This window comes from Humulus lupulus, chromosome 9 (assembly GCF_963169125.1).
Source record: "Humulus lupulus chromosome 9, drHumLupu1.1, whole genome shotgun sequence".
Lineage (NCBI taxonomy): Eukaryota > Viridiplantae > Streptophyta > Magnoliopsida > Rosales > Cannabaceae > Humulus > Humulus lupulus.
The window spans coordinates 49,155,750-49,182,622 of NC_084801.1; the positions used below are offsets into that span (position 1 = coordinate 49,155,750).

The window sequence follows — 26,873 nt, forward strand, 5'->3', positions numbered from 1 at the left end:
CTTTGTATTTAAAACATTCTTATCATTTGTTTATTTTATGTACTAATCTTTATACTTGTTTTTTCTTAATAGGATCATGGACCATCCTAAAGAGCATCCTGAAGAGGAACTTGAAGACAATGCAGACAAAGGTATTGATGTAGAAGAGGCTGGTAATGAAGATCCTACAACCAAGAAGAAGAAAAGTAGGCTGACTAAGGCGATAGTGCGATTGGCAAAAATAATTGCTAATAAAATCAAAGGGATTAAGATAAATTTAAGGTTTAACAAGAGAGGGAAATTAATTGGAACTCCGAAGAGAGTATTACAATGCTATTTAGGGATGCAAGCAAAGTCATTGGTGTCAATTACATATGATAATTGGCATGATGTTCCTACTGCAACTTTAGAGAATGTTTGGAAAGATGTAAATGTAAGATTCATAGACTAAAGGTAATTTTTTAAACTTGTGTATTATTATTTATACTAACTTGTATTGTTAAACTTTGTAGCTAGCTTTTCATCTTAACGAAGGAGTGAGAAAGGAAGTGATGAGTTCAGTAGGCATCAAGTGGAGGGCATTCAAAACAGTTTTGACTAGAAGATTTGTAGCTCCGTACCTTAACATCCCAGATTTATTGGAAGAGAATCCCACTACATTAGATGTGCCTCCAGAAAGATATAGCATTCCTGAGGAGGAATGGAAAAACTTCGTCACCAAAAGAAAAAGTAAAGTATTTCAAGTAAGTGTACAATACCAAGTTTCAATTTTTTTTATTCATATATTAATTTATTGAAAAGTTAAATTATTCCAATTGAATTAGGAATTTAGTAGGAAAAACAAAAAGAGTGGCGTGCTGCTTTGGAGTATCCTCATCATTCATCACGACGCGGTTATAAAGAAATAGAAATTAACCTTGTAAGTGAGCTCTTACTATTGTTGAAAAAAAATTAATGGTTTTATATAGAACTAATTGAGTATTATTTTGTTATAGCAAACTAAACTAGGCACAAATGATCCAATAGGTCAATCTATACTTTGGAGGGAGGCAAGGAAAGATGCATCAATATATTATGTAAATGAACGTGACAAGCTTATACGAGATGTCGTTGTATGTTGTAAACTATATGAACTTGGATTTTGTTTTATCCTTCAATATATTTTATTACTAAATTTATGAAATTAAATATTGTAGGATGACCTTCTAGATAAGAGAAATGAGGAGACACTTGTAGAAGTTGGGACAAATGATATATTGACACAAGTGTTAGGAAAAAAGGAGCATCCAAGTAGAGTAAGAGGCCAAAGTCATGGCGTTACACAAAGAGACTAATTTTTTATGCCAGCAGGAGGTTTTAGTGGACTTCAACAATATCAATTTCAATTTCAACAACACCAATCTCAAAAATACATAGATGCCTTTAAAAAGTTAGAGAAAAGACTACGTAGTCAAGCTGAACAATTTGAAGTAGAAAGAAAATGAGAAAGAGAGAGCGAGAATGAGAAAGAGAAGAACGAGAATTATTTTTGACAAATTTTACAGAATTAGTATATCAAATTTCATCATTAAAAGGAAGTCAAGTGAGTTTGCTTCGATAATTTCACCAACAAGTGAAACCCCTATGCCAATGGAGGTGCTAAATGAGTCTTTAGTTTCTTCAAAGGTATTTTACTCTTCACCTATTCATATTATTATTGAAGAAATTATCTATTATGATATAAATATTATTTTGTACTCATCTTGAGCTTGTAGGATAATCAAAAGTCTAGATTATTGGCAGAGAAATGGTGATATTGTTGCTATTGGACGAATAATGGCAACAAGCGGAAAAATTCATTGTGTTGACTTAAGAAAGGGTAGCTATCGTGTGCAAGTGGATGAGTGATGCAATGATGATGCTAAACTTATTTTTCCTATTGGGGATGAGATTTCTTTAGTACATCATGATGTCGGCCACTATGTTGTGTGGCCATCTCAGCTGATCATTCCTTATGATTCATATTTGGTAAGATATTGACAAACAATTATATTTAGTGATTAAATTATTTTTCATGACTAACATGTGTTACTTTCATGTTGAAGCTACCTAAGACGACAAAGAAGAAAAAAAGGAATGGTTCACCAATACCTAATGCCCCAATGACACAAGAGAAGTCTCATTATTCCCAAAGACTTGCTAGTCAAAATGAAGTAGTTTCAAGTAAAGCTAGTGCCCCAATACTCTTCAAGATTCCTAGTGGGGTTGTAACGCCCTGGATAGCCAAGACCGTTACATTGTGTGTTTATAAAAGTGCTAGACTTATTAATCAAGTCATTTAGTTAAAATCGTGTTACTGAAACTATAATGTACTAGGGTTAAAAGATTTTGGTCTTAAAAGTCACATTTCTTATATATAACATTTCTTGTTTACACGGGATCCAAAAATAATAGGTTTAAAACCATTTACAAAAGATTCACAATCTAAATACGATATTAGCCATACTAAGGCAAAATAGACAGTTCAGCGATCCCTGTCCTGATCCACTCCTCAGTCAAAGCAACCGAACAGCTGGCTATGTACATTCAACCCCGCAGCTCTCCATCTTAGGACTGGTCTAACATGCCTTTGCCTTTACTTGCACCACATAGCACCCGTGAGCCAAGGCCCATCAAGAAAACACAATAACAGAGCATAAGCAATCTACAGACAATCCAATATCTCATATTGCATAAACATGTTCTCCATCATATAAACATTCAAAATAACCCAAGTATTCAGCATATTAACATATCAACTCATATCACACACTAATTCACAATTGATAACTAGGGTTAGCGCCCTCAGGCCGCACCCTCCGTTATCCCACTGACTCCGGCCCGCTTAAACCGAGTTCAGTGAATATTAAGATGTCCTCAGCTACCAGTGGCCAAGCCGCACCCTGTGCGCAAATATTATGTACGGCACCCTTAGGCCGCTATCACATGTCACATGGCGTAATACCATCATTGACATTATACAGATATCGGGAGCTCTTAGTCCCATCACAAACATATAACCGGGTGCAGTTTTCTTACCTTTAGATTCACTAGCTTTGATCACTTGACTCCTTAAGCACGATCTCTCTCGATCCCTAGCGCTCACCTAATCACAACCATAGGTCAAAGTCATCACCAAACCTCAAGTCCATAACCCAGCCTCGGGACAAATCCTGAGCCCCCGGGAAGTCCTAATTCCACCAAACAGGGTGGTGGAATCGAACCCCGAACCCTTGGTCAAAAACCCTTGTAAATAACCCTAAAATCCCTCTCTAGAAATAGGGCAGCGCTACAGCGCTCTAAGAAGGGTGCTATTGTGCTACAAGCAGAACCAAAATCCCCCAGGAAGCATGGCCTAGCGCTACAGCGCCCAAAGGCTAGCGCTAGTCATAGACAGCCAATGCAACACTTTTCCTTCCTGCGATTTCCCCGAGCCAAACATAACCAAAACTTCTCCAAACCTTCACCAAACTTAAAAACAAACTTATTAACACACTCCACTCATCCCAAGCATCCCAAATACTCAAAACCCAATCGCATGCATCCCTAATCTCAAAATTCACCATAGTTGACCCTAAATTCAGAAACTCGGTAGAAACTAGTCAAAACATCAAAGTTTAATGCTCATAATTTATACCTTTGATGGGAATTCGATTTCAAGTTAGCGTCTAGACCTCCTTAGCTTGTTCTTCCTCAATTCCTTGGCTTGAGTTCCCCTAAAGTTCCCATCAACTCAACTTAGACACCATAGTTTAAACCAGCCAAACCAAAAACTGAAAACTCTAAAGGCTTACCTCAAATATTAATGTGTTCTTGCTAATCCTTTGCCAGCCCTTCAAGCTTAGCTTAGTATTCTTGTTACTCAGCTTAATCTAGCTCCCTTCTGAGTTTTGTTCCAAGAAGAATGAAGAGAAATGGTGAGAGAACCACAAACCGACCCTAAGAAAACTACACTGTTTTCCTTCCTTTTCTTTTTCTTTCTTTTCCTTCTTTTCTTTCTTTCCTCGGCCTTCTACACTACTCTACAATTCCCACTAAGTATAAAGCCTCAGCACACTTATCTCTTGTAAGCCAATTGACCATAATGCCCTCCCTTTTAATTTAAACCCTTTAATCCTCTTAGGGGCATTTTAGTCATTTTACCCATTCCCGCTAATTCCTCGAATGTCTCTAATATTTACCGCTTACTTCCCGATACTTAATTAATCACCAATTATAGTCCTCGATATCAAAATAGACTCCAATATACTCACTAAATTCCCATTTATACCCCCAGGCTCACCCCGAGCTGGGTATAAATCCTCGCCATGACTTTTTCGCTAATCTGCTCACTAGGTTCATCTCGAGTCACAGATCACAGATATATCCACATAATAATGTGGTCTCAAGAATTTTCGCATATATATATAGTTATGCCCTCAACGGGCCAAAATTACAATTATGCCCTTTCTAAACTAACGAGGGACTACATGCATACTAATACACATAGCCATGCATCTCAAATATTCAAATAGTCATACAACATGCTTTAAATCATTAAATCACATATATTCCAATTATGCCCTCCCCACACACTAATCAAGGCCCTTAAGCCTTATTAGTAAATTTGGGTCGTTACAGGGGTCCTCACTTTCTCAAGTGTCTATTAGCTACCGTGAAGTATGTGGAGCCAAGTTTTATGGTCAAAGTTCCAATGGATTTTGAGAGATTAGGTCACGAGAATGATTTATATATCTCACAAGAAGATATAGTCCACTTTGGCTTAATGGAAGAGATTGGAGCATCATGTATATCGTTATATATCAGGTATCAAAGATTTTTAAAATAATTATAAGTTTGTAGATAACTTATTTTTTAAATTTAACAAAGATACATTTTTTTATGTAGGATTTTATACTTGCTATTAGTGAAAAGAGAGATCAGTCACTTTTTTACATTTTGTTGAGCCAATTTGGTTATCAAATGTTGGATCCACGGAAGAAGAACGAGTTAAATGGGTATCAAAGTGTATGATTGATTCAAATCCGGGTCAAATGTTGTTGTTTCCATATCATAAGCAGTAATTTTTTTATTATTAGTATTTTGTTAGTGAATATATATAATATTAATAATGAAATATTTTTGTATTTCTGTTAGAAAGCATTGGATGCTTATAATAATTTATTTTGATCACCAACTGTGCTATTTCCTAGATTCTTTTCACAATTTTCTACCAGATGAAATCAAATCCCTCATTTCTTGGTAAAAATATAACCAATTAACTATATACTCTTAAATTCATTTAAAAATTAACAACATCTAAATGTTTATGTTTTTCTTGCTTAGTGTCTTTCAACATTTGCGCACAAATAATTCAAAAACTAAGGAAGTCACATGGAGAACTGTTAAGTGTCCTCATCAACCATTATAATCAGTACAATGTGGATTCTATGTTATGAGGATGATGAAAGACTTCGTGGCAAATGAGTTTTCAATGCGATGGCTAACTAGTAACGTAAGTGAAAATATTCATTATTAAAGTTCTTGCTTTACCTCAAGATTAAGTATATCACTACTACAAAATTGACATGGGACGATGGTTTTAAACCGTCGTATGGACTCTCATACGTCGGTTCTAGTACCGTCATCCCATGCAATGTCATGCCATGTAATGCATGAAACGACGGTTTAAATAAAAACATCATCTCCTACCGTACATGAGACGATGGTTCCTATACAAACGATGTCTCTTGTGATACATGAGACAACAGTTTTTGTGCAAGCATCATCCACTGCAGTAAATGAGACGACAGTTCCTACTCAAGCGTCATCTTTCTGCAGTACATGAGATGACAATTTATGTGCAAGCATCGTCCCCTGTAATACATAAGACAACAATTTTGTGGAGACCGACGTCCCATGTAGAATATGGGATTTTTTCATTTCTTTATTTTCAACTACTATATTCATTCATAATTTTTTGTGTAATTACAACATGGTTCAGACATAATCAATAGGCAAACAAAATAATCAATAGAACTCAGTATGTTACAAATTTAAAAATTACAAGAACAAAATATACACTTGTAATAACTATGTAAGGGATAACTAAAAACTACAATTAGTATATTTTTTAATTATGATTTCAAAAGTTACTCTAGCTATGACTCATCCGCTCAAGAAGCCTGGCTGCCCATTGAATTCTTCCAAAAGCTTACGCATTTTTAAAGCTTCTTCCAAGTAATTCTCCTACAGAAATTTGGAAGCTTTCAGCCTCAAACTTGGCCTTAATTCAAAAGACAACATAAGATAACTTCAAATTCTAATGGTTACCTGATTCATGTCAATCGTCTGGAGAGCTTCTCCTCTCGTGAAAATTATAACATGGTTTTGGTTTTCTGGCTTTCGTTCTCCTATCTTGGCTGAACCCGGTAATATTATCCGATATATTTCCTTTAAACCGGTACCAAAACAATCAGTTGTATATCATAAGGCATAGAAGCAAAATTATTGTTCTCAATATTTACCTGATCAAGATTATCAACAGCTTTCACCAAAACTTAATAATAAACTTTATGTACTTTTCCTCCTTCATTCTCTTCAACTTCATCAATATATGCCACCCTAAGAGAAGGATTACTGTACAAAGGAAAAAAATTAAATTCTTGAATGAAATGAAGAAATGACATGTAACATTAATTAACGAACGGAGAACATACTTGACCCTCAAGTTCAGGATGTCTGTTGCACGACGATCTCCACTTCGCTTCTGGTTGCCATAGTTTTGACAGGTAGCGATATATGTGAATTTCATGTCAGCAACTGCTTCTAATTGTGCATAAAGAGATCTTTGGATTTTTTTATCTTCCTCTGATGGAACTGTTATGGCTTTGTAGCCTCCAAGTATCTCTGTTCACAGCAAGAAATTACAAACATAAAGAAAATATAACTACTTACACTACCTCATATGGACAGAGATCAGGAAAAACATTGATTGTGTTCATAGGCAAACACCACTGGCATATAATAAACATGCACAATTAAAGTGTACTAAGAACTAAGAGCTTGATAGACATTGATTCCTAAAACCCAAAAAAAGAGGACTAGGAAGTAAGAGTTTGTTAGATTGATTCTAAACTTCTAAAGCTTTAATAACTTTTGCATGATTTTTTAGCACAATCCTGTTTTTTCAAGTGAAATAAAATTGACTACAACACAGAAAGATACACTATAAATTTTATGAAGCAGCTGAGATCTTGTTTTCAGAAGACAGAATAGTTGATGATTTCTGTAAAAGCTACAATCCCAAAAAGGCCTTAATATATGAAGGCACTAGAATTTGCAACAAGATCTTTAGAAGTCTCTTGGTTAATGATTTGGGTGAAAATACTCTTACCACTTTCATTGGCCATGTCAAGGAAAGCCTGAAGCTTCAAAGCTCCTCTGTAGTACATCATTCCTCGAACTGAAACAAAAAAAATAGTCAATACAACAAGCTGATTAATACTATGAAACATGAGAAAGGAATGCATCCAATACTTGTTCTGCAGAGAGTTTGTCCTCTTAGGGAGACCCAGTGACGAAGCTGTAAAATGTTTTCCTCAGTTTCCCATATCTCACTATCTTTTTTACACTTAATTCGCTCCATGAAGTTATTCCACTCATCTGCAAGTTGCAAAATGATTAAATACTGAATTCAGATTGTGGTCATTAAATCAAATAGAAAATTTACTGTGAAACAAAGTTAAAAGACAAAATCACACACCTGGGAAAATTTTCTGCAAGTAATATAAGATTGATACACCATCTTCATTTTCCAACTCAAGGTCAGTTTTAGAGTAAACTGTCTCCTCACTGTAGTATGGAGTCACGACACTGCCAGTAGCAGGAAATTAAGATACAAATCATGCAGTCAATATTTCATTTTATGAGCCTAAGCTATGCTGGCTGCAAGAATATAATATATTGCAGATAAAATATATCCTGCACATACAAGGATAGAAACATACACTAAACTCCTAGTCAATTTGTTCCATGAATATAACCCCCAGGAAAAAGTAAGTGAAATAATATATGCTTTTAAATATTGAACGTTAAAAAAATATATAAGAAATAATGCCAGTAGAAGCTACAGGCCACTTTCTGGGTTTTGAAAGGTACTGGTAGATCATATGCTGAGGCCTTAAAAGACCTTGCTATTCTAATTACAAGTACCCTGACTAGTTTCAAGAAGGTTCAGGCGTATGGAATTAATATGTTCCATGTTTATGAGTTAAGAACTTTTATCGAACCTGAAAGAAAGTATTTTCTGGACTTTGGGGGCACGTGGCATATCCATGAACAGTGAATTTGTGAAAAATGAGATTCTTCTACATGCTTCGAGGTTAGTTGGTACATCAGTAGCAGATTCCTTCACTGTCAACAAGAGGTATAGGCGTCTTATCTAGAATGATGGCAAGCAATAAGCATGTTTCAGTTAAATAGTTACAACAGATTGCAGTTAAAATGCATCTGAGTCTAAATTTTTATACCTGTTCTTCCCACTGAGCTGTGACAACTGGGGGGAATGCTATGGCAAGTCTTGTATCAGTACCTGCAAAAAGTTGTCTCCCAGTATCCTTGCTGCTATGACCAACTTCAAGCAATTCCCTGAAAGGTATAACATGAAAAAAGTTCATGAATTACAATTCAACTTTTAAAACTCACAACAATTGCTTCAGATAGAATGGCCTAATGTTAAACCTACCTGAGCTCATTCACCATCATGTCACGGGTGACAACTTCCAACATATCTTGCAGCAACAACACCACTGTATCTTTATTGGATGGTTCATCGTCTTTCTTCAACAAAGAAGTTGTAATAATAAAGTTTATTGAATTTTCAAGCTAAGCATGTACTGTGTATATAATTACATATATGCTCTCTTCTAATAATTTACCAAGATCTCTACAAGCTCCACAAATTTCTTGCAAAGAGTAGGTAAAGGACCCATTCTGAAGTTTGCAAGAAGCAGATTTTTTGAGATGCTACTTTCAACTTCTTTAAAAATGATGCTAATTATCCTGCAAACGATAAAATCATATTAGAATGTATAGCAACATTTTATATAGGATGAGACTATAATAATTATTGATATCCACGCTCAATAATATATAAAACACTTTTTTGTAATTTCTACAGGTTACATTATGGTACATGTTATTTGGTTCAAGCATAAATGACTTGGCGTAAATGAAATCAATCTGTGGTGTTAAAAGGAAAAAAAAAAAAGAAAAATCGTTGAAATTTAGCTCATACATGAAAAACTAGAAACAGTATAGCCAAAAATGCAAAGATCAAAATCAAGTGTTCCCCGCTATAAGAGTAATGGAAAAATTAAAATTTTTTTTTAAAAAAATAATGTAATTACCCAGTACCTTTTCCAGTTTTTAAATTTTTTTTTGAAATCTTGATATGTAAGAGAAAATTTTAAGTGTGACAAAGAAGTTTCAGAAACCGTAAGAACTGTAACTCATTTACATTATAGACTACAAAACTGGACATTAGTTTTATTCTGACTCTTCGATTTCTAGAAACTGAAACAAACAGAATTATATACTCTACTTGTAGAGAAACCAATTGATACCAATATAACCTTTTTTCATTATCTCCAACCACAAGAATGCTCAAGACATGCTTGAAAAATTCATAACAGTCAATCACTGCACATTTCATGTATTCATCAGCACATATACGCTTCCAAAGAACAGAGTCCCTGGATTTAAATTGAGCTGCCATGTCCAATGCTATTGGTATCTGCAGAGGTAAAAAGAAAAGGTCAAATAAGGCCACGGTAACATATGTAAGATCTCAAAATGTTTATACTTACCTTGCTAGCAAGCAAAAAAGGTGGCCACTGAATAATCTTCAGCCCTGGATCTGATGAATAAGGAACTAGCAACAAATCCATTTCCCTGAAGTAAAGGAACCAAGTATATCTTTAATAAAATGATGAACACAAGTTAGTTAAAAAATGACTGAATTTTAGGCCTTTCCTGTCACTAATGAGATCTTCCTCTCGGAAGCTACATATAACTTCATTCCACAATTGTGCAAATTTTGCAGCTTCGCTTCTCCTGCTTGCTGTAATCTGCAGGGTGAAGTGCAAACAAAGATATATTGAAGGAATCTATACCATTGCTAATGCCATGAAACAGTACAATTTTTTTTAAAAGCAACCTCAGCAAAACGCTTGGCAAAAGAAAATCCTCTTTTCTGCGACCTATCTGAAGGCACCAGATATGTGTTGAATGCACCAGGTAAGGACTGGAACCTTGATCTAAGCATCCCCAATGTTCGTATCTGTAAGAAAGTGGGCATGCTTTAATCAGTGACAACTGTTACTATAAGAATGAGTAGATAAGAAAGTATTGATTTCATTCATTACCAGGCTATCCCAAGAAGTGAACAGGAAACATAACATACAACTTGCATTAAATTAAATTGATGTACGAAAAATAATAATCAAATCGATTACCTCTCCTAGACGATCAAAGGCCCCAATGACACCATCATATAAAGTTGAATAAACTGAATACCAAATTTGTGTATCCATAAAATAAACCTGCATATGATGGGGGACAGTATGAGGTGTCTCATCAATGCCAGCAAGAAGTTTCATTTATACAAGAGCACATTAATGAACCATTATGTCAAACTTAAGGAAAGATGTAGTAAAAGGACCATGATAACTGATGCCCAAAGTGACACGACCGCTCCATAGTTGTTTTGAGCTGCATTGGAAAGAGAGTATTAGCATAGAAAACAAGTTAATTAAGTGAATGCTCATGTCACAAGAAGAAGCGACAAGTAATACCCTTGGGGAAGAACTCATGCCATTCATATTCAACTCTGTGAATACTCAAAAATCACGATTTAAGAGTTTGCGCAAAGGTACTACAGATATTTACAAGAGGTGTTAAAAAAGGCATGAGATATACATGAGCCAAATTATACTTGAGTTGAGACCTACTGAGTTAGTCACTTATTTAGACATCTATAGAAGTCTGATCAGAAAAAGTAAGGTACATGAAGTATGACTAGGGAAAAAAACATTTTAATTCTTGCTTGATGATCCACCTTGTCATGATTTCAAAAATAATTACTAGAGGAATATTATGCATATGCTGGTAAATAATGAAAATGCATTATTTCAATTTCAATATTAGTTACAGTCTTGCAGAATATGAAGCATATGATGTCTTCAATAATGCAAATAAAAGTCTTAGTTACAATCAAGAATTTATACAAGTAATAAGAGACACCAAGGAGTTGAGCTTCAAGACTAATCAAGCTAGACAAGTATATTTATATGTAACAAGTAATCATAAGTTAGAATGTTCTTGATGGGCATGAATTTGTCGTATGCATTTGCTAACAAATGGCAATCAATGCCTAGTTTCAACAAATATACAACACAAAAATGCAACTGAAATGTATATTTTCTTTTCCTCCATAATAGTAATTAATATAAACTTGACAAGTCATAATTCAACAAAGTAAATAAGTGGTAGCTCAGCTTTGATTCAAACAACTACTTGAGCAAAGTTGTTATCTGGTTTGCTTAATCTTGAAAAGATACATGACTAAAGTAGAGATATTTTTAATATGATTCTTTCCTCTTCCACAAGCCAATTTTATCTGCAGTTACCAAATTTCAATTCCTTCCAAATAAAAATATAGAACTAAGTTTTGATGTCTCTGCCTAAAAATGTAAAGTTATAAAATAACACTTCAATATTGAGAAGAAAACAAAATAGGAGCACATGTATTTAAATTCCCTTTTCAATATAAATGCTTCATTAATATTAAATGTGCAGCGCTAACTAGATCAAATCCCATATCACATACATGAAAGAATGACTACAAGATAAAAAAAATTAGTACAATGATAATGAAAAAATCAATTGTATGTGTAAAACTAGTATCATTTTGTTTCTATTAACCTGGTTATAGCTATACAAGTCATCAGTATATGAAAATATAAGATTGCACACTACAATCCATTTCACTAAGGCATTTTAACAAACAATTTATGTGCAACAGACAAAACACAGAAAAAGAATATTATGAGCATCAAGATAACTACTCAAACACATTATGAAAGGGAATGCTACAAAAGGAGAAGAGCATAGAAGATTAAATATAGCAAATATACCTCCCATAATTGAGCATGTGCACCCATTACACCACCAATAAGGGTTGACGAGAGAGCATACCGTGTATGTATATCCATGGAATAGATCTGAAATCAATGAATATAACAAATAGATATGCCCTCTAAGCATAAGCCAATGCTTCTATATATACTTTACACCAAATAATATACACATCAAAGCTCATAAAAGGAGGCAATTCTCTCAGAAGTGCCCTGGTTTTGAAGAAGAAGCTATTAGGAGCGAAGAGGCCAGCACAGGTGAAGTCATTCAGATATCCCTTATTTCACAAATTATTGAGAAGGATTCAAAATGTATACATATAGAAATATAGATAGAGAATGAGAAAAAAAATAGAGCTACTACGCAGAGAAAGAAGAGAATACCCAAATGGCTAGTAAGCATAAATTTGTCTAAAATAATAAGCCAAAACCAAATATCTCACATTCTTTCTCAAGCTGAATATATATATATCAAAATAAATAGGGTCCTAGATTTGTAGCTTTAAAAAGAGTTAATATATGCAATTCTGGCTCCACAAGATTCAGTGACAGTAATATATACTAAAGAAGAAAAGGAAACAAAAGAAAGAACTTACAGGAAGAAGAAGAAAGTCGTTCTTGACATTGGTGAGCACCTCCAGCGACATTTCAGTCCAATTTCCATAGCGGTTTTGCTTATCTTGAGCTCACAAACCCAACCATTCCCTTGAATTCTTGTTTCGAAGACGGTGGAGGCTAGAAAAATCCCCCAAACTCACATCGGCGACAGAACTTCGGGGGGCCAGTTGCGACGGATGCCGACAAGTGGGGAGGCAAGCTTCACGGGTTGGGGGTTTTGGGGGCCAAGGAAGCTTGTGGTGGGGTGTGTGTCATTGGGTGTTTGCTGGAGATGGCTCATTTGGTCTGGCCGACTGAAATGCGAGAGAAGAAAAGAAAGAGTGGTGGTATCGGGCTGCGAAGAAGAGGAGAGAGAAGGGGCTAATACAATTTTAGGATTCTAGTATTATAAATTTTAACTCCTTTTTCTTATTCAATTAAATAAAATCTTATATTTAATATATTAATTCATTTATTTATCAATTATTTTATTAGTTACTCTATTTTGTTAATTTAGCACTTAATTATTAGAGTATTTTTTTTAAGTTAAACAAATATTTATCTAAATCTGCCACAAAAAATATTTATCTAAATCATTTTTAAATCCCAAAAAATAATTAGATGACATTTTAAACCAATTTATCACAATTAGTTAATAAAATAATATTTTTATTGAAATTAAAACATTTTATATCATAAATGATATAATAATTGAGCAATCATTTTTTTTATTTTAAATCTCACAATTTAAAATGTAAAATATTCAAATCATAATAAATTCTATTTAAAAAAAATTAAAAATAGTTCTTATTATTTATTTCTCAATAAATAATATGAATTAAAAAAAATAAAACTCTTTAAATTCTAATTATTTTTTATTTTTAAATTTTAATATCATTTATTAATTATTCCAAAAAATAATGCACAACTTGGGACATAAAAATCTATTTATCATCCCAATATATAATTAAATCAAAAGTGATTTAATTTTCATAACTTTCCCAATTAAATTATTTTTTCAATAAAATATTATTTTTTTCCGTAAAATTCTTAATGTAGAATTTGTGGGATGTTACAATTTTGCACTCCTATTATAAAAAATAATTTTACATATCACAACTCTAAAAATTCTCTTAAAACTTATAATATAATGATAGAATTTATTATGACTAAATATATTTTTAATCACAATAAATTACATTTTGTGTTACTAATACTTTTCTTCATAGATTTTTTTAGTAATAACATAATGTTGATGAAGTTTTTTTAGTTACAATGTTTATATTTTTTAGTCGCAAAATGTATTGTGACTAAAAATAATTTGTTTTTGTGATGATAAATATTTCAAATATTTTAATTTATATAAATTTTCAATTAAAATAAAAAATAATTTTACTTATACTATTATCACTAATAATTCCTAAATACTATATATACGTTTTGGTGACCTACCTTATGACAAATTGGACATAAAAATATAATAACCAATTGAATTTGCAATTAATATTATAAATTATTAAAAAATATAAAATTATTTGAATAATTTATTTATATAACTAATCGCTATTCTATGTTTCAAATTATTAATTTAACATTTTTTATGAATATATTTATTTAATATATTAAATTATATTAACAAAATACAAATTTATGAATACTTGATTAAAAAAAATTGTATTTGGATGAGACGACAGTTTTCGTAGAAATGTTGTCTCATGTTAAAAGTAGACATGTTATGACAGTCTCACTAAAACTATTGTCTCATGCAAGTTTTAATTTGCATGACACAACAGTTCAAGAGATAATGTCGTGTCATGTCTATTTTTGACACGAGACGACTGGTCTATGAAAACTGTTGTCTCTCGTGTGTTGCCTAAGTATAGTTTTCTAGTAGTGTATTAATTTAACTCATGCAATGAATTTTATTTTAGTGTGGCGGGAAGAACTTTTACACAAAGGATGAGATCAATGAAGTACATGAAGACTGGGCACAATGCGTCATGGATTTGATGAGGACTACATAGGTCCACTCACTTTTGTTAACTTAGACTTTTATGGAGATATACTTACAGTGTTAACTTAGAATTTCTTGAAGATATACACACTTTTGTTGTCTAACTATAGTTTACAATGCTTATATGAGTCATTTTGTAATTAACTTAAGACTTGTTATTTTTTATACTTAGTTTAAATTCTAGTATTTTATATTACTGTGATATCTATTTTGTTTTTTTCGGTTTGTTTGTATAAAAAAGCAGGATTTTTTTTGGGCATAATACACTTTTTTATATAAAAAAAAACACCATAAGTCGGTTCTACTAAAATAGACAATAGATGTCTACACCATAAGTCGGTTGGGAACCGACTTATCATGTTTTACACCAGAGGTCGGTGTGCCACACCAACCTACCATGATTTACACCAAAGGTTGGCTGCTAACTGACCTACCCTGTTTTACACCAGAGGTCGGTGTACAACCGAACTACCATGTCTTACACTAGAGGTCAGCTTGGCGCCAAATGACCTACCGTGTTCTTACATCATAAGTCACTGCATGAGAAGTTGATTCCTAACCGACTTATGAACATTCAGAAGTCAGTTTTAAACCAAATTATCATTTAATTTTTGTAGTAGTGCAGTTACCAACATGAAAGTGTAGGGTAGATGCGACTCAGTTGTTATGATTGGTTAAATACATGGTGAAATAGGGGCAAAAACTATAACGATTTCACAAAAGTCAACATGTGAGAGTTCTCTTTTGGTATAGGAATTTATAAATCATCTTTTTGGGTCCAATGTGTTTCTTTGGAATATATGAGAGTACCCAAAAAGTTTGGGAGCATTTGGGGATGTTTTGAGACAGATTTTGGAATACCAAGTCAGTGGCATCTGCAACACGTTGCTCAGCCACAAAAAAGTGAACGAAGTGACGTGTCGCTTGGTGCTAGGCGATGCATGGCATGGTGCTAGGGGACGCGTCGCCTGGGCCGTCCGTACAAGGTCGTACAATTACGTATTTTTGGCTCCAAAATTCAAATTAAAATGCTCTAATCTCATTGGTTGAGTATAATGAGGTTCCTATACTATTTAAAGGGGTCATTTGAGTTAATTGGTGACTTGATCACTCACATCTCTCTCTCTATCTCTAGCTTTCAAGATTACTAGTTTTCTCCAAGATCTTTATAAATAAAGCTTGACTTGTATGAAGATCCAGGGCTTGTGAATCCTAATCTCATTCCATTGTAGTAGCTTCAAGAAATTTCAAGGAGAAGGCTAGGAATAGAGGCTTTTGGAAAACAAATCTACATTTGTGTAAAGCCTTGTTACTTTTGTGTATCACATAAAATCATAGATTTGTGATATTTTGTTTGAAGGTTGTTCTTCAAGAATTTTCCACTCTGTACTTTGTTCCTTTGTGTTTATATAATTTGTGATTATCTTCCCTTAGAGTTAGATTACTTGTTGTTTTTGCATTGAGTTGTAATACAAAACTAAGGTTGATTAACCCTAACCATCAACAATAAAAAAAATCTTTATCTCTAAACCTTTGTTTTGTGTAAAAGTTTGTCTATCTCTAAATATTTTTCTACTAACCAAAGCCATGGAAGACAGCTCCTCAATCTTAGCCCTCAAGTTCATGTCTCAAGATCTAGTGAGACTAGATAGGTTTTATGGCTCAAAAATTGTAAGATAGAAAGCAAGAAAAAGTTCCTCCTCACAACTTTGATGGTGCAATACATTCTTGAAAAAGATTTGAAGACTTTGGAGTCCCCAAAGGATGATGACTCTCAAGATGTGGTCAAAGAAAGGAGGAAAATGGAAGAGGATGAATTCATTTGTAGAGGCCACATACTCAATGCTTTGTCAGATTGTCTCTATGTATGTACACAAACACTACATCAGCAAATGAGATATGGGAAGCTCTTGAGAATAAGTATAAAAACGAAGAAGAAGGTACCAAGAAATTCCTTATCACTCAATAGATGGAATTTAAATTCATTGATGGTAAACCGTTTATTCCCGAAATACATGAGCTTCAAGTTATTGTGAATAAGTTGTCTACTCTTCAGATTACATTGCAGGAACCCTTCAATGTGGAAGGGATTATAGCTAAACTACCTCCATGTTGGAAAAACTATAGGAAGAAGATCCTCCATAAGAATGAAGAGATATATATGGATGAGATCTTGAAGCACCTAAGGAATGAAGAGAAGTCTCGTTCCAGAGACAAGTGTATGGAAGAGTCTAATGGAGGGACAACCAAGGTTAATTCCATAGAGAAAATCTCTCAATCCAAAGGGAAGACTCACAAGAAGCCCCAATCAAAGAAAGATATTCATCTAGCTCCAAGGAAGAATGAACAACAATTCAAGTGTGTGAGAGGCTCTTGTTTTGTTTATGGCAGGAGTTGCCACATGGCTAGAGAATGCAAGTATAGAAAGTCTCATAACCATGGATCCAAGGTCATCTTTACCAAAGGGGAGTTGGTTGCAATCTTGATTGAGGGAAATGCCATCCAAGGGAAAGTGCAAGGGTGGTTCTATGACACTTGTACAACCATTCATGCTACTTATGATAGAGAGGTCTTCAAAACCTTTGAAGAATAAAGGGATGGGCATGAGATCCAAATGGGCAATGAGCATAGGTCCAAGGTGTTGGGCAAGGGGAAAGTTTATCTTTACTTCACAACCGAGAAAAATGTCTTATTGATCAATGTGTTGTATCTTCCAGATATCTGTATGAATCTTGTGAGTTGGAAATTGTTGAGTAAATTAGGCATCAAAGCAGTATATGAGTCCGGTAAGCAAATTCTATCAAAGGGCATTGTGGGACAAGGGTATATGTGTGATGGGATGATAAAATTGTGTACCAATGGTTTTGATAATAATGCATGTTCATCTTCCTTTTATGTGCTTGGTTTTGATTCTACTACTTTGTGGTATAATAGACTTGCTCATATAGGATATAGTACAGTTGAAAAATTTATCCAATGTGGTTTAATTGTATGCTATGATGATGAGCATGATAATGTGAATTATGTGTTAAATCTTACAGTGTAAAGAAACCATTTCCAAGTGTTGAAAGGAAAACTAACTTGTTAGCTTTGATACATATTGATTTAGAGGTGGACATAGGTATTTTATTACCTTGATTGATGATTGTTCTAGATTCACATATGTGTACTTGCTTAAGAATAAGAATGAGCCTTGCCATGCACCAAGAACTTCTTACTTGAAGGTTTCATGGGATCATCTTACCAGGCCCCCTTAATCCTCTTGGAAGCATGAATCTTGTTGAGGAGGCCCTATTCTACTTTGGGGTAGGTGCCACCAGCAAGATGCACCTCATGTATATGTCCCAATGGAAATCCCAAGTATCCTTACTTAGTCAAATATTGAGAAGCTCAAGACATAGATGCACCCGAGAAGAGTGATGGAGTGAATGGAATTCACGTACAAGTATGGAAGGTACAAACAAGACAAGGGGAACCAAGGTACATGTACAACACCTGTACCTTACAAGTAGTGGCAGTACAAGAATGGTACATGGAAAGACCTCCCCCAACATGCCTCTGATGTTTGTACCACACAAGTGGTGGAGGTAAGACATGGTAAAAGACTAGGAGCGGTTTTGCAGGCCTCTAACATGTACTAGATACGCCCACCACTCCTCCAGCACCACTACTGCTTTCACAACACTCACCTGTAGCCTGCAGATGCGTCATTTTGTCTCTTTGGGACCACCATGTACTAAGAGCCAACAATGCTTGCCTACAAATAGGACCTCCCTTCATAAAGGATGGGGGTCAAAAAAATTCACTTGTAACGTGAGATTTCTAAGAAATACCAATACCTTTCTCCATTTTCTCTATGTAATTTTACTTTAAGTTTTCTTAAGTTCTTCATTTACTTATAAGCTTACAAGTTTTCTGACTCGGCTTCATTGATGAGTTCTCACCGTCAACAAAGCCCTAAAAGCCTATTGCATAAAACCACTGACTAAAAGGTACCAACTGGGGTGTAACGTCCTACGTTTTTTGGTACCTTTAAACGACTCGGGTCGGGATTTTTCCCCCGGGTTAAGAATATTATTTTAAATAATATTATATTTTGTTTGGAATTATTCCATGAGTTATTGCTAGCCAAAATATGAATTTTGTGATTTTAAAAGTCAAGATAAGACTTTCGGTCCTGGACCGACACAAAAACCCTGATCGGGTAAAAATCTCGGAAAATAAAATGAAAAATCATGGAAATTATATTTTGGGCATAAAATACATTCATAAAAGTTAAAGTTTGGTCAAAAATAATAAACCTAAAAGAAAATGGAAATTTTAGGGCATTTTGTGTTAAATGCCTAATTCTACCGAAATGGGGAATTTTATTCCATGAATGGACCTTAGGTTAAATTTTATTATGTGATTAATTAAATTAAATGTGAGAGACATTTAATTTAATTAATTAATGTTAAGTTTGGTGATTTAAAACTTAATAAGAGTGAAAAAGGTGTCAAAAGCCAATTTGGATTTTTCTCCTTATGAAACCTTTTTTAACCATTATTAAAAAAAAAAATATATGAAATGATTATATATAGCAAGGGTTGGCCGGCCATGTGGTGTTTTAGGTGGTGTGAACCCAACTTAATAAAGATAAATCTCATTTTAACTAAGTCAAGTCAAGTGGGCAAGTGGGAGGAAAACACTTGAGTGCTTTTGAGATAAATTAGATAGCATATAACTCTTCCATCCCTCCCCAACCGACCACACCACCCTCTCTCATTCACTCATCTGATTTTTTTAAGACCATTCAAAGTGTTCTCTCAATATTCAACCTCAAGAACACCAAGGAAAACTTGGAGGCTAAGTCTTGGTCTAGGAAGTATTTTCCCTAAGGTAAACCTTCACTAATCTAGGCTTTTGTAAAGTTTTAAGCTTAGATTTTCAAATAGCTAATTAACTATGTTGTTGGGGGAAGTTGGTTAAGGTTTTTGAAAGGTTTTGGAGGAGGCAAAGCTAATAGGAAGGTCCAAACCTTAAGCAAGAACACCAAAGAGGTAAAAAGTTTACTTTTGATGATTTTGTTGTAGGGTTTTTAGTTTTAAGCATTATTTTGTATATCTAATGCTTAAAGTTTCTTGTTGGTGATGTAATAAGGTTATGGTAGTTGTTTAATAATTTTTATGATGCATGTGTATTGATTTTTGAAAATAGGAACCAAAACCCCCAAGGGTTTTGTAGGATACCCTAAAACAAAACATGTTTTGAGCTGTGACTTCCAAGGGGTCAAGCAGCCACTGTATATTGTTTTTGTAAAATTAAATTGTACTGTGATGTTGTTGAGATTGAGTACATAAAATTGAGCTTTTGAAACACTAAAAAATGTTTAGAAATGAGTAAGTTATGCTATTTCAAAGATTAGGTAAAAAACTGTTTTTTCGTATTCTTATTTTCGGAACCAAGTTTGGACAGCCACTGTATAGGGAAAATGAAACCAGTTTTTTCTAAAATCTTGTGGACATATTACTGGCATAACCTATTATTCCACTGTAAAATTTGGTAAGAAAATATTAAACGGTTTGAAAGTTATTAACTGTCAAAGTTTGGAAAAAATAAGGACTTGAAAATAAGGTCATTTTTACCTCATTGTTGGAAAATGATTTCACCAATCAAAAATGCTCATTTTGACCTAAGATTTTACAAAGACCTAAATGGCATAACAAAAATGGAATTGGGAAATTTTGGTAACAATTGGGTAAGTAAATTTCAGGTTATGAGCTAACGAAGTATGTAGTTAAAAATGTGAAAAATAGGTTTTTCATACTTAGTGTAAAAATGAGATTTTGGAACATAAGGTAAAAAGTAAAATTTTGCTTATTTCAAGATATAAATTGGTAAGTCTTGAAATCATATTTTCACTAAAATTACCCCTTTGAGTTTAAATGAATTATTTTTCTAGTAAGTAAAAATTGATTAATTGCTTTTGGAAAATTAATTAGTCAAGATGAGAAATTTATAACGGTTTTCCTAATTAAGACAAATTAGGAAATTTTCTTAAATCGGTTTTTAGATATTAAAACCTTAAGAAAACAAAAAGGAAAATTTAAAGAGTTTATTTTCTTTAAAAATAATTAAGGAATTTATTTGTATTTTCTTGATATAATACCGGCTAAAATCTTACATATTTTAACCGACTAGTCGAAAGTGCGGGTTAATAGTGATACCTTGAAAGAATAAGATTTTTAGCGGGTTGTGGGGAAATACCATTGTGATACCCGAGCCTAGGTATCGAGACCTTAGGATAGGTCTCCCCGAGACTTAGGGTTTAGTCTCGAATATTTTGTATAACTTTCCTTAATAGGTTTAAAACCAAGTAAGGATTATAAATCCTTACAAATGACTTTTATTAAAATGACCAAACTGCCCAAAATAATAATAATGAATTATTAGTGCCATAATTAATCCGAGTATACTGTATGGATAACTACAGTATTGGCTAAGCGTAATTGGACTGAACGTTGGAGGGTGAAAACCTGCTGAGCGCTAAGGACTCCAAGTAAGTCAACTTATATTGTATGGCTGCAACATGAAATGATTATTGTCTTGTATGTTAGTATAGGGATACATGCATATATATAGGCTGTCATAGAAAGTTGCTTAGAGGCGTTAGTCTAGTGAGTGCTGATTTAGAAAATATGAACGGTAGAAGTCCATCATATCCTAGACGGTTGATCCCCGTCACACTGCTTGATTTTATTTATGTCCGGTTCATTACCGCGACGGGTGGCCATGAGATGAGGATAAGCTGGTTAAACCTAGGGGCGCCAAGATAAATGGGACCTAGGGGCATTCTTACTTAATCATTGGACGGTTAGAATCCGAGCAAGTGCTCTGATAAGTTATTCCCGGATAGCAGCCGTGAATATTGGCCATTCAGTGAGAGTGCCTAGAGATACTAGGGGTTGCCAAGATTGAGTGAGGCTGAACACCCTAGGGGCAACTGCTCACCAGCACCACTGATTAACATTGAAGTCTCCGTAAAACCGTGTAAATTGGATTACACTCTTGAATAAGTAGCGATGCCCTAGGTAACACGATAGTTACCCTTGATGAGAATATTTATTGGCTAGATCTTAGTGTGGGGACTCGGTTCTCTTTTACAGATTAGCAATTATGTTGGAGGGCGCGTTACGCATGAATTGTTGGAAATTGTCGAGCGTTGGTCTTGAATTATGTTGTGATATAATATATCTGCTTGCTCTGGGATTTTCTGAGTGCAGGGATATATTTGTTGATAAGATATAGTTGTGATATAATATATCTGCTTGCTCTGGGATTTTCTGAGTGCAGGGATATAATTGTTGGTAAGATATAGTTGTGATATAATATATCTGCTTGTTCTGGGATTTTCTGAGTGCAGGATTTTTTTTATCTAGATATGAGTTAATTTATCCTTGGTTATCAGGCATGACCATAAGTTTGCCAGGACGCTTTAGCGTTCTTGAAATTGATTGTGTAGGGTCCGGATCCCTATTCCTCTACCTGCTTTGTTTGAAAGTTGATCTTACAAAGCGTTTTCGCTTACCTAGTTGTTTCATGTTGTAGGTAAGTGCAAGGGCAAGGCAGAGCAGTGAGCGCTGGAGTCTTCCTTGCAAATGTACATGTGGACCGACCTTTTGGGAAGCCGTTTTATTTTTGGAAATGTTGTGTAATTTTCCTAAACTAGGCTCACTCTAATCTTTATAAAACATGTTTGTAACTAAATGTTAAGTATGGCCATACGACTTTTTAAAAAGTTTTTTTTTATACGGGTTTTTGAGACATTTTGTTAAGCAAAAACATTAATATTTCCGCATTATCGAGTCTTGAAATTCCGGGTTGTTACATGGGGTGGTCACACTCAAAGAATGTTTCCTCTTTTTTGGAAATCGCAGCTGTGATATTTAAACCTAGAAATCAACCTAAGTCGCCATGTTTTGACCCCCAAAACATCAAATTAGCCATCCTAGAATGTTTCTAACCCTTGAAACCCAAATATAATCAATCCTCAACCTAAACATTCATAATAACAAATACAATAAAATCTCTTTTCACAACATCAAAACCTAAATCTATCATCAAACTCAAATAACATTGGAGTAGGACTGATATTGATTATTGATAGATAAATAAGTATTGTTATTATCAAACCTAATCAATGTCACAACATTGACTATAAGTCAAGTTGATCTTCATTCTGAGTGATAATATTCTGCCAATTATATCATTTAAATCTTTTGACTTGTTCGTTACCAGCATACCCTACAATCTAGCCCATACTTACATCATGGAGATTTAATAGTATAATTGAATGGGAGTATTATTCATAGATATGAAATCTATAGCTGCTATATGAGAGCTAAAAAGATAACATCCTTAATAGGTTAGTTGAAAAGGGTCAAATGATTCAGCACACTTATCTATGATTAAGTTCATAGATTTATCATTTACAAGGGACTTGTTAGTAAGTCATCGATAGAGGATTGTCTGACTCTAACAGTTACAACAATGGATAACGTATTTTTGGTTTGGAAAATACGTTCTATGAATTCATGAGTTCAATTCTGAATCTATGGTGGAGTCATGAGGAATTAATAAATTCTGAGATAATTTATTTAATAAATAAACTCACGGGAATTTATTGTAGTTTGTATTTATGTATCCATGGTCCCCATGTCGACTCTTATCAAATCAAGTTTAATAGTCTCAAATTGATTTAATCATGAATTAGAAATATCAAATTGACTAGGTCAATTTAGTGATATTTATATGTAATAAGAATTTAGGAATAAAAAAGAATCTTTGGGCATATTTATTAATATTGATAAATTGGTGTAAATATAAATAAATAATATTAAATCAAGTTTCAAATTATAATTAGTTAATTTGAATAAGGATTTAAATAATTAATTAATTGAAAGATAATTAAATTAAAAGAATTTGAATTTAGGCCCAATTAGGATTTAAATTCAAATCAAAGAGATTGGGCCCAAGTCCATTTGTGGGAGCCCAAGGCTTTGATTTTTTGTTTATCATTTTAATTATTTTAATTCTAAATTTAAATAAATCTCATTAAGTTGCCTATATAAGGAATGTGATGTCTAGGGTTTTGATAAGTAAGATAGTCTCAGTTGATTCATTGTGTAAATGAAAACCTAGACAGTTTAATTCCCTTCTTAGTCACTTGTTCTCTTGTTCCTCCCTCTCTAATTATATTTCATGTGTTGAGAATTTGCCCAATCTTTGTTGGACTTGATTTAGCGATAGGATTGGAAGACTTTGACACAATCTAAGCGGTTTAGATTATTGGCTATACCTTGCTACCACCAGGAATCAAAGGTTGGAGAATCTAAAGGACGGAGTCATTGTTCCATTGAATTTTTCGTAAGTTTCTACATTTTTGTGTTTGTTTTAATTTATGAATTTCATGTTCATATATATGCCATGCTATGCTATGTTTCTATTATGTTTTTAAAAAGTTAAAGGGAGTATGCATCTAGATTTAAGTACCTAAAGCATAGGAATTCTGAGAATTTGTTAAGAGGTTCAAAGAATTCATTGCTATGGCTTTAAAACCAAATTAGGTAAGACATTAAAGATCTTGCAATCTGATTGGGGTGGAGGATATTTGGATAACCAGAACCAAGATCATTTAGTTGAACCTAGAAAATTGTCTAAACCAACTGCCCCAGGGACTCCACATCAAAACGATGTTGCTAAGTGGCATGAATTGCGCGTTTATGAAAATGTGTGTTCTATGATAAACTATTCAACTCTACCGACTTCTGACCTAGATCTTTTCTAGAGACATACTACCTAGATCGCATGTGACATTTTTCTAAATGTTGTGTCGTTTCAAAGCTGTCTCCAATACATTACTAGAATTATGGAATGATCGTGAATGTGGTTTACGTCATTATGGAGTTTGGGGGTGTCCTACTCATGTCCTAAGGAAAAGGGTAGGAAAGGAAGAACAACGAACTGGGGTTTGCTTGTTTGTTGGCTATCGTAAAGATACTCAGGGTGGTATGTTTCATAGTCCAGTAGACAAGAAAGTGCTTGACTCTACAAATGCTACTTTTCTGGATAACGAGTACATAATGAATTTCAAGCCTCATTGCAAAATAGTATTGGATGAAAAACGATAAACTATTGTTTCATCCTCACCGATGCAAGTCGATGAAAACAAGGTAGATTTAGAAACCACTAATCCAAGTCAAAAAGTTATGGTACCTCGTCGTAGTGGGAGTGTTTCTTAGAACCCTGTACCTATGAGATGGATAGTGAAACCCACAAGCTGGTAGGGGACACAAGTAACAATGATTCGTTGGCCTTCATACAAGCATTGGGTAGGTCTAAAAGGGATTTTTCGACTCGAATCCAAGTACAAGGCAATGGAGTCTAAGTACTCTAAATTATTATGATGCGTCATTGGACTTTAGGTCGATGGGGTGAAAATTGATCTATAAGAAGAATTGGGGAGATGATGGAAAGATCGAGACATTTAAGGCTCTACTCGTGGCAAAGAGAGAAAGTTGACTTAGAGAAAACTTTATCTCTGGTAGCCATGTTAAAATTCATTTAGTATAGTCTTATGCATAGACGTAACTCTTGATTAAGAGATAACGCAAAATGGGCACCAAAGAAGCATTTATAATGGATATCTTGATGAGACTTTTAACATGGATCAATCAGAAGGATTTAAAGTAGATGGCCGGGAAAATCGGCAAGTTGAGTAGGTCAATCTATGGACTTAAACAAGCTTCGTGCTCCTGGAACTTAATGTTTAATGGAAACATTAAGACCTGTGATTTTGAACAAAGTGTAGTTGATCATTGAGTTTAACCAACTTAAGGAAAAGGACATTGTGGTGTTCTTAATCCTTTATGTAGATGATATCTTACTCATTGGAAACAATGCCATGAAATTATAAGACATAAAGAACTGGCTAGAAATGAAATTCCAGATTTTGTTGTAGCAATTTGTGTTCTTGGTATCAAAATCATCAGGGACAGAAAGAACTGAAATTTTCCTCTAACTCAAGCGGCCTACTTAGGTGTGGTGCTTGGGCGTTACTCTATAACAAATTCTGACTGCATAGAAGTCTCCTCAAGAGAAAGAAAATATGAAATGAATTCCTTATGCATTTGCAATTAGAAGTCTAATGCATGCTATATTGTGTGTTGTGACCGGAGATCTACTATACAGTGGGAGTGGTGAACAAGTGTCGATGAAACCTTGGAAATGAAAAATAGATAGCGTTCAATATCTTAGATGGACTAAAGACTGTATGTTAGTCTATTCGAATGGAACTTTGAACTTGTTAGGATAAACCACTCATTTTTTCTAATGACAATAATGAGGCAATACCAAATTAGAAAGCACCTCGAAGCCACAAAAGAGCAAAAGGTGTCATGTGAAGGTGATGAAGATAGCATTGGAAGGAAATCTATTATACCCCTTTACAAAGATATAAGCAGAGAGCTTAATTGTGAACCATGTAGAACGAATGGTTTTGAGAAACATGTCCCCTTTGTTTTAAAAGGGAAAGTGGAAGTTTGTTGGGTTTTATGCCCATATAAAACCATGTCAGACATGTAACGTGATTTTATATTGTCACTAAAAGTAGTAGAAATCATTTAGTTTGACAATTGTGTTGCTTGGTTGTTTTATTACATGATTATTGGAATAATACAAACATTTATAAAATCCTGAACATATAAATAGTTACAATCATAGTGACTAGCTCACAGTAGATTATGATTTTAATTATATGTTCAAAAGAACAAGTCCTAAGATTGAGTGAGTGCATTAAATTTTCACTGATTTTGTAATCTGCGATATAATCTGCTTACACATTCGGGGTGTGATGTCTTATCCAAGGCATTGACCAAGTAGATAAGATCAGATGTGGGAACATTGGACTAGGACATATATTGATTATTTATAGATAAATAAGTATCGTTGTTATCAAATCTAATCAATGTCACAACGTTGATCATAGGTCAAGTATCTTAATTCTGAATGATAATATTCTGCTAATTATATTATTTAAACCTTTTGACTTG

General features: G+C 33.9%; 1 protein-coding gene across 1 annotated transcript; it reads right to left on the reverse strand.

Annotated features, from left to right (window-relative positions):
* Positions 1-6,144: 6,144 nt before the first annotated feature.
* LOC133799687 (callose synthase 5-like) lies at positions 6,145-11,022 on the reverse strand. The gene is made up of 16 exons (XM_062237686.1): positions 10,494-11,022; positions 10,196-10,318; positions 10,011-10,106; positions 9,846-9,929; positions 9,612-9,772; positions 8,916-9,039; positions 8,723-8,817; positions 8,508-8,625; positions 8,250-8,419; positions 7,742-7,851; positions 7,516-7,641; positions 7,373-7,441; positions 6,696-6,885; positions 6,558-6,615; positions 6,310-6,429; positions 6,145-6,225 (listed from the first exon to the last, which is right to left on the reverse strand). Exons 1-16 carry the CDS (start codon positions 10,635-10,637, stop codon positions 6,145-6,147), a joined length of 1,869 nt encoding a protein of 622 aa, XP_062093670.1. The 5' UTR covers positions 10,638-11,022.
* Between the last annotated feature and the right edge of the window lie 15,851 nt (positions 11,023-26,873).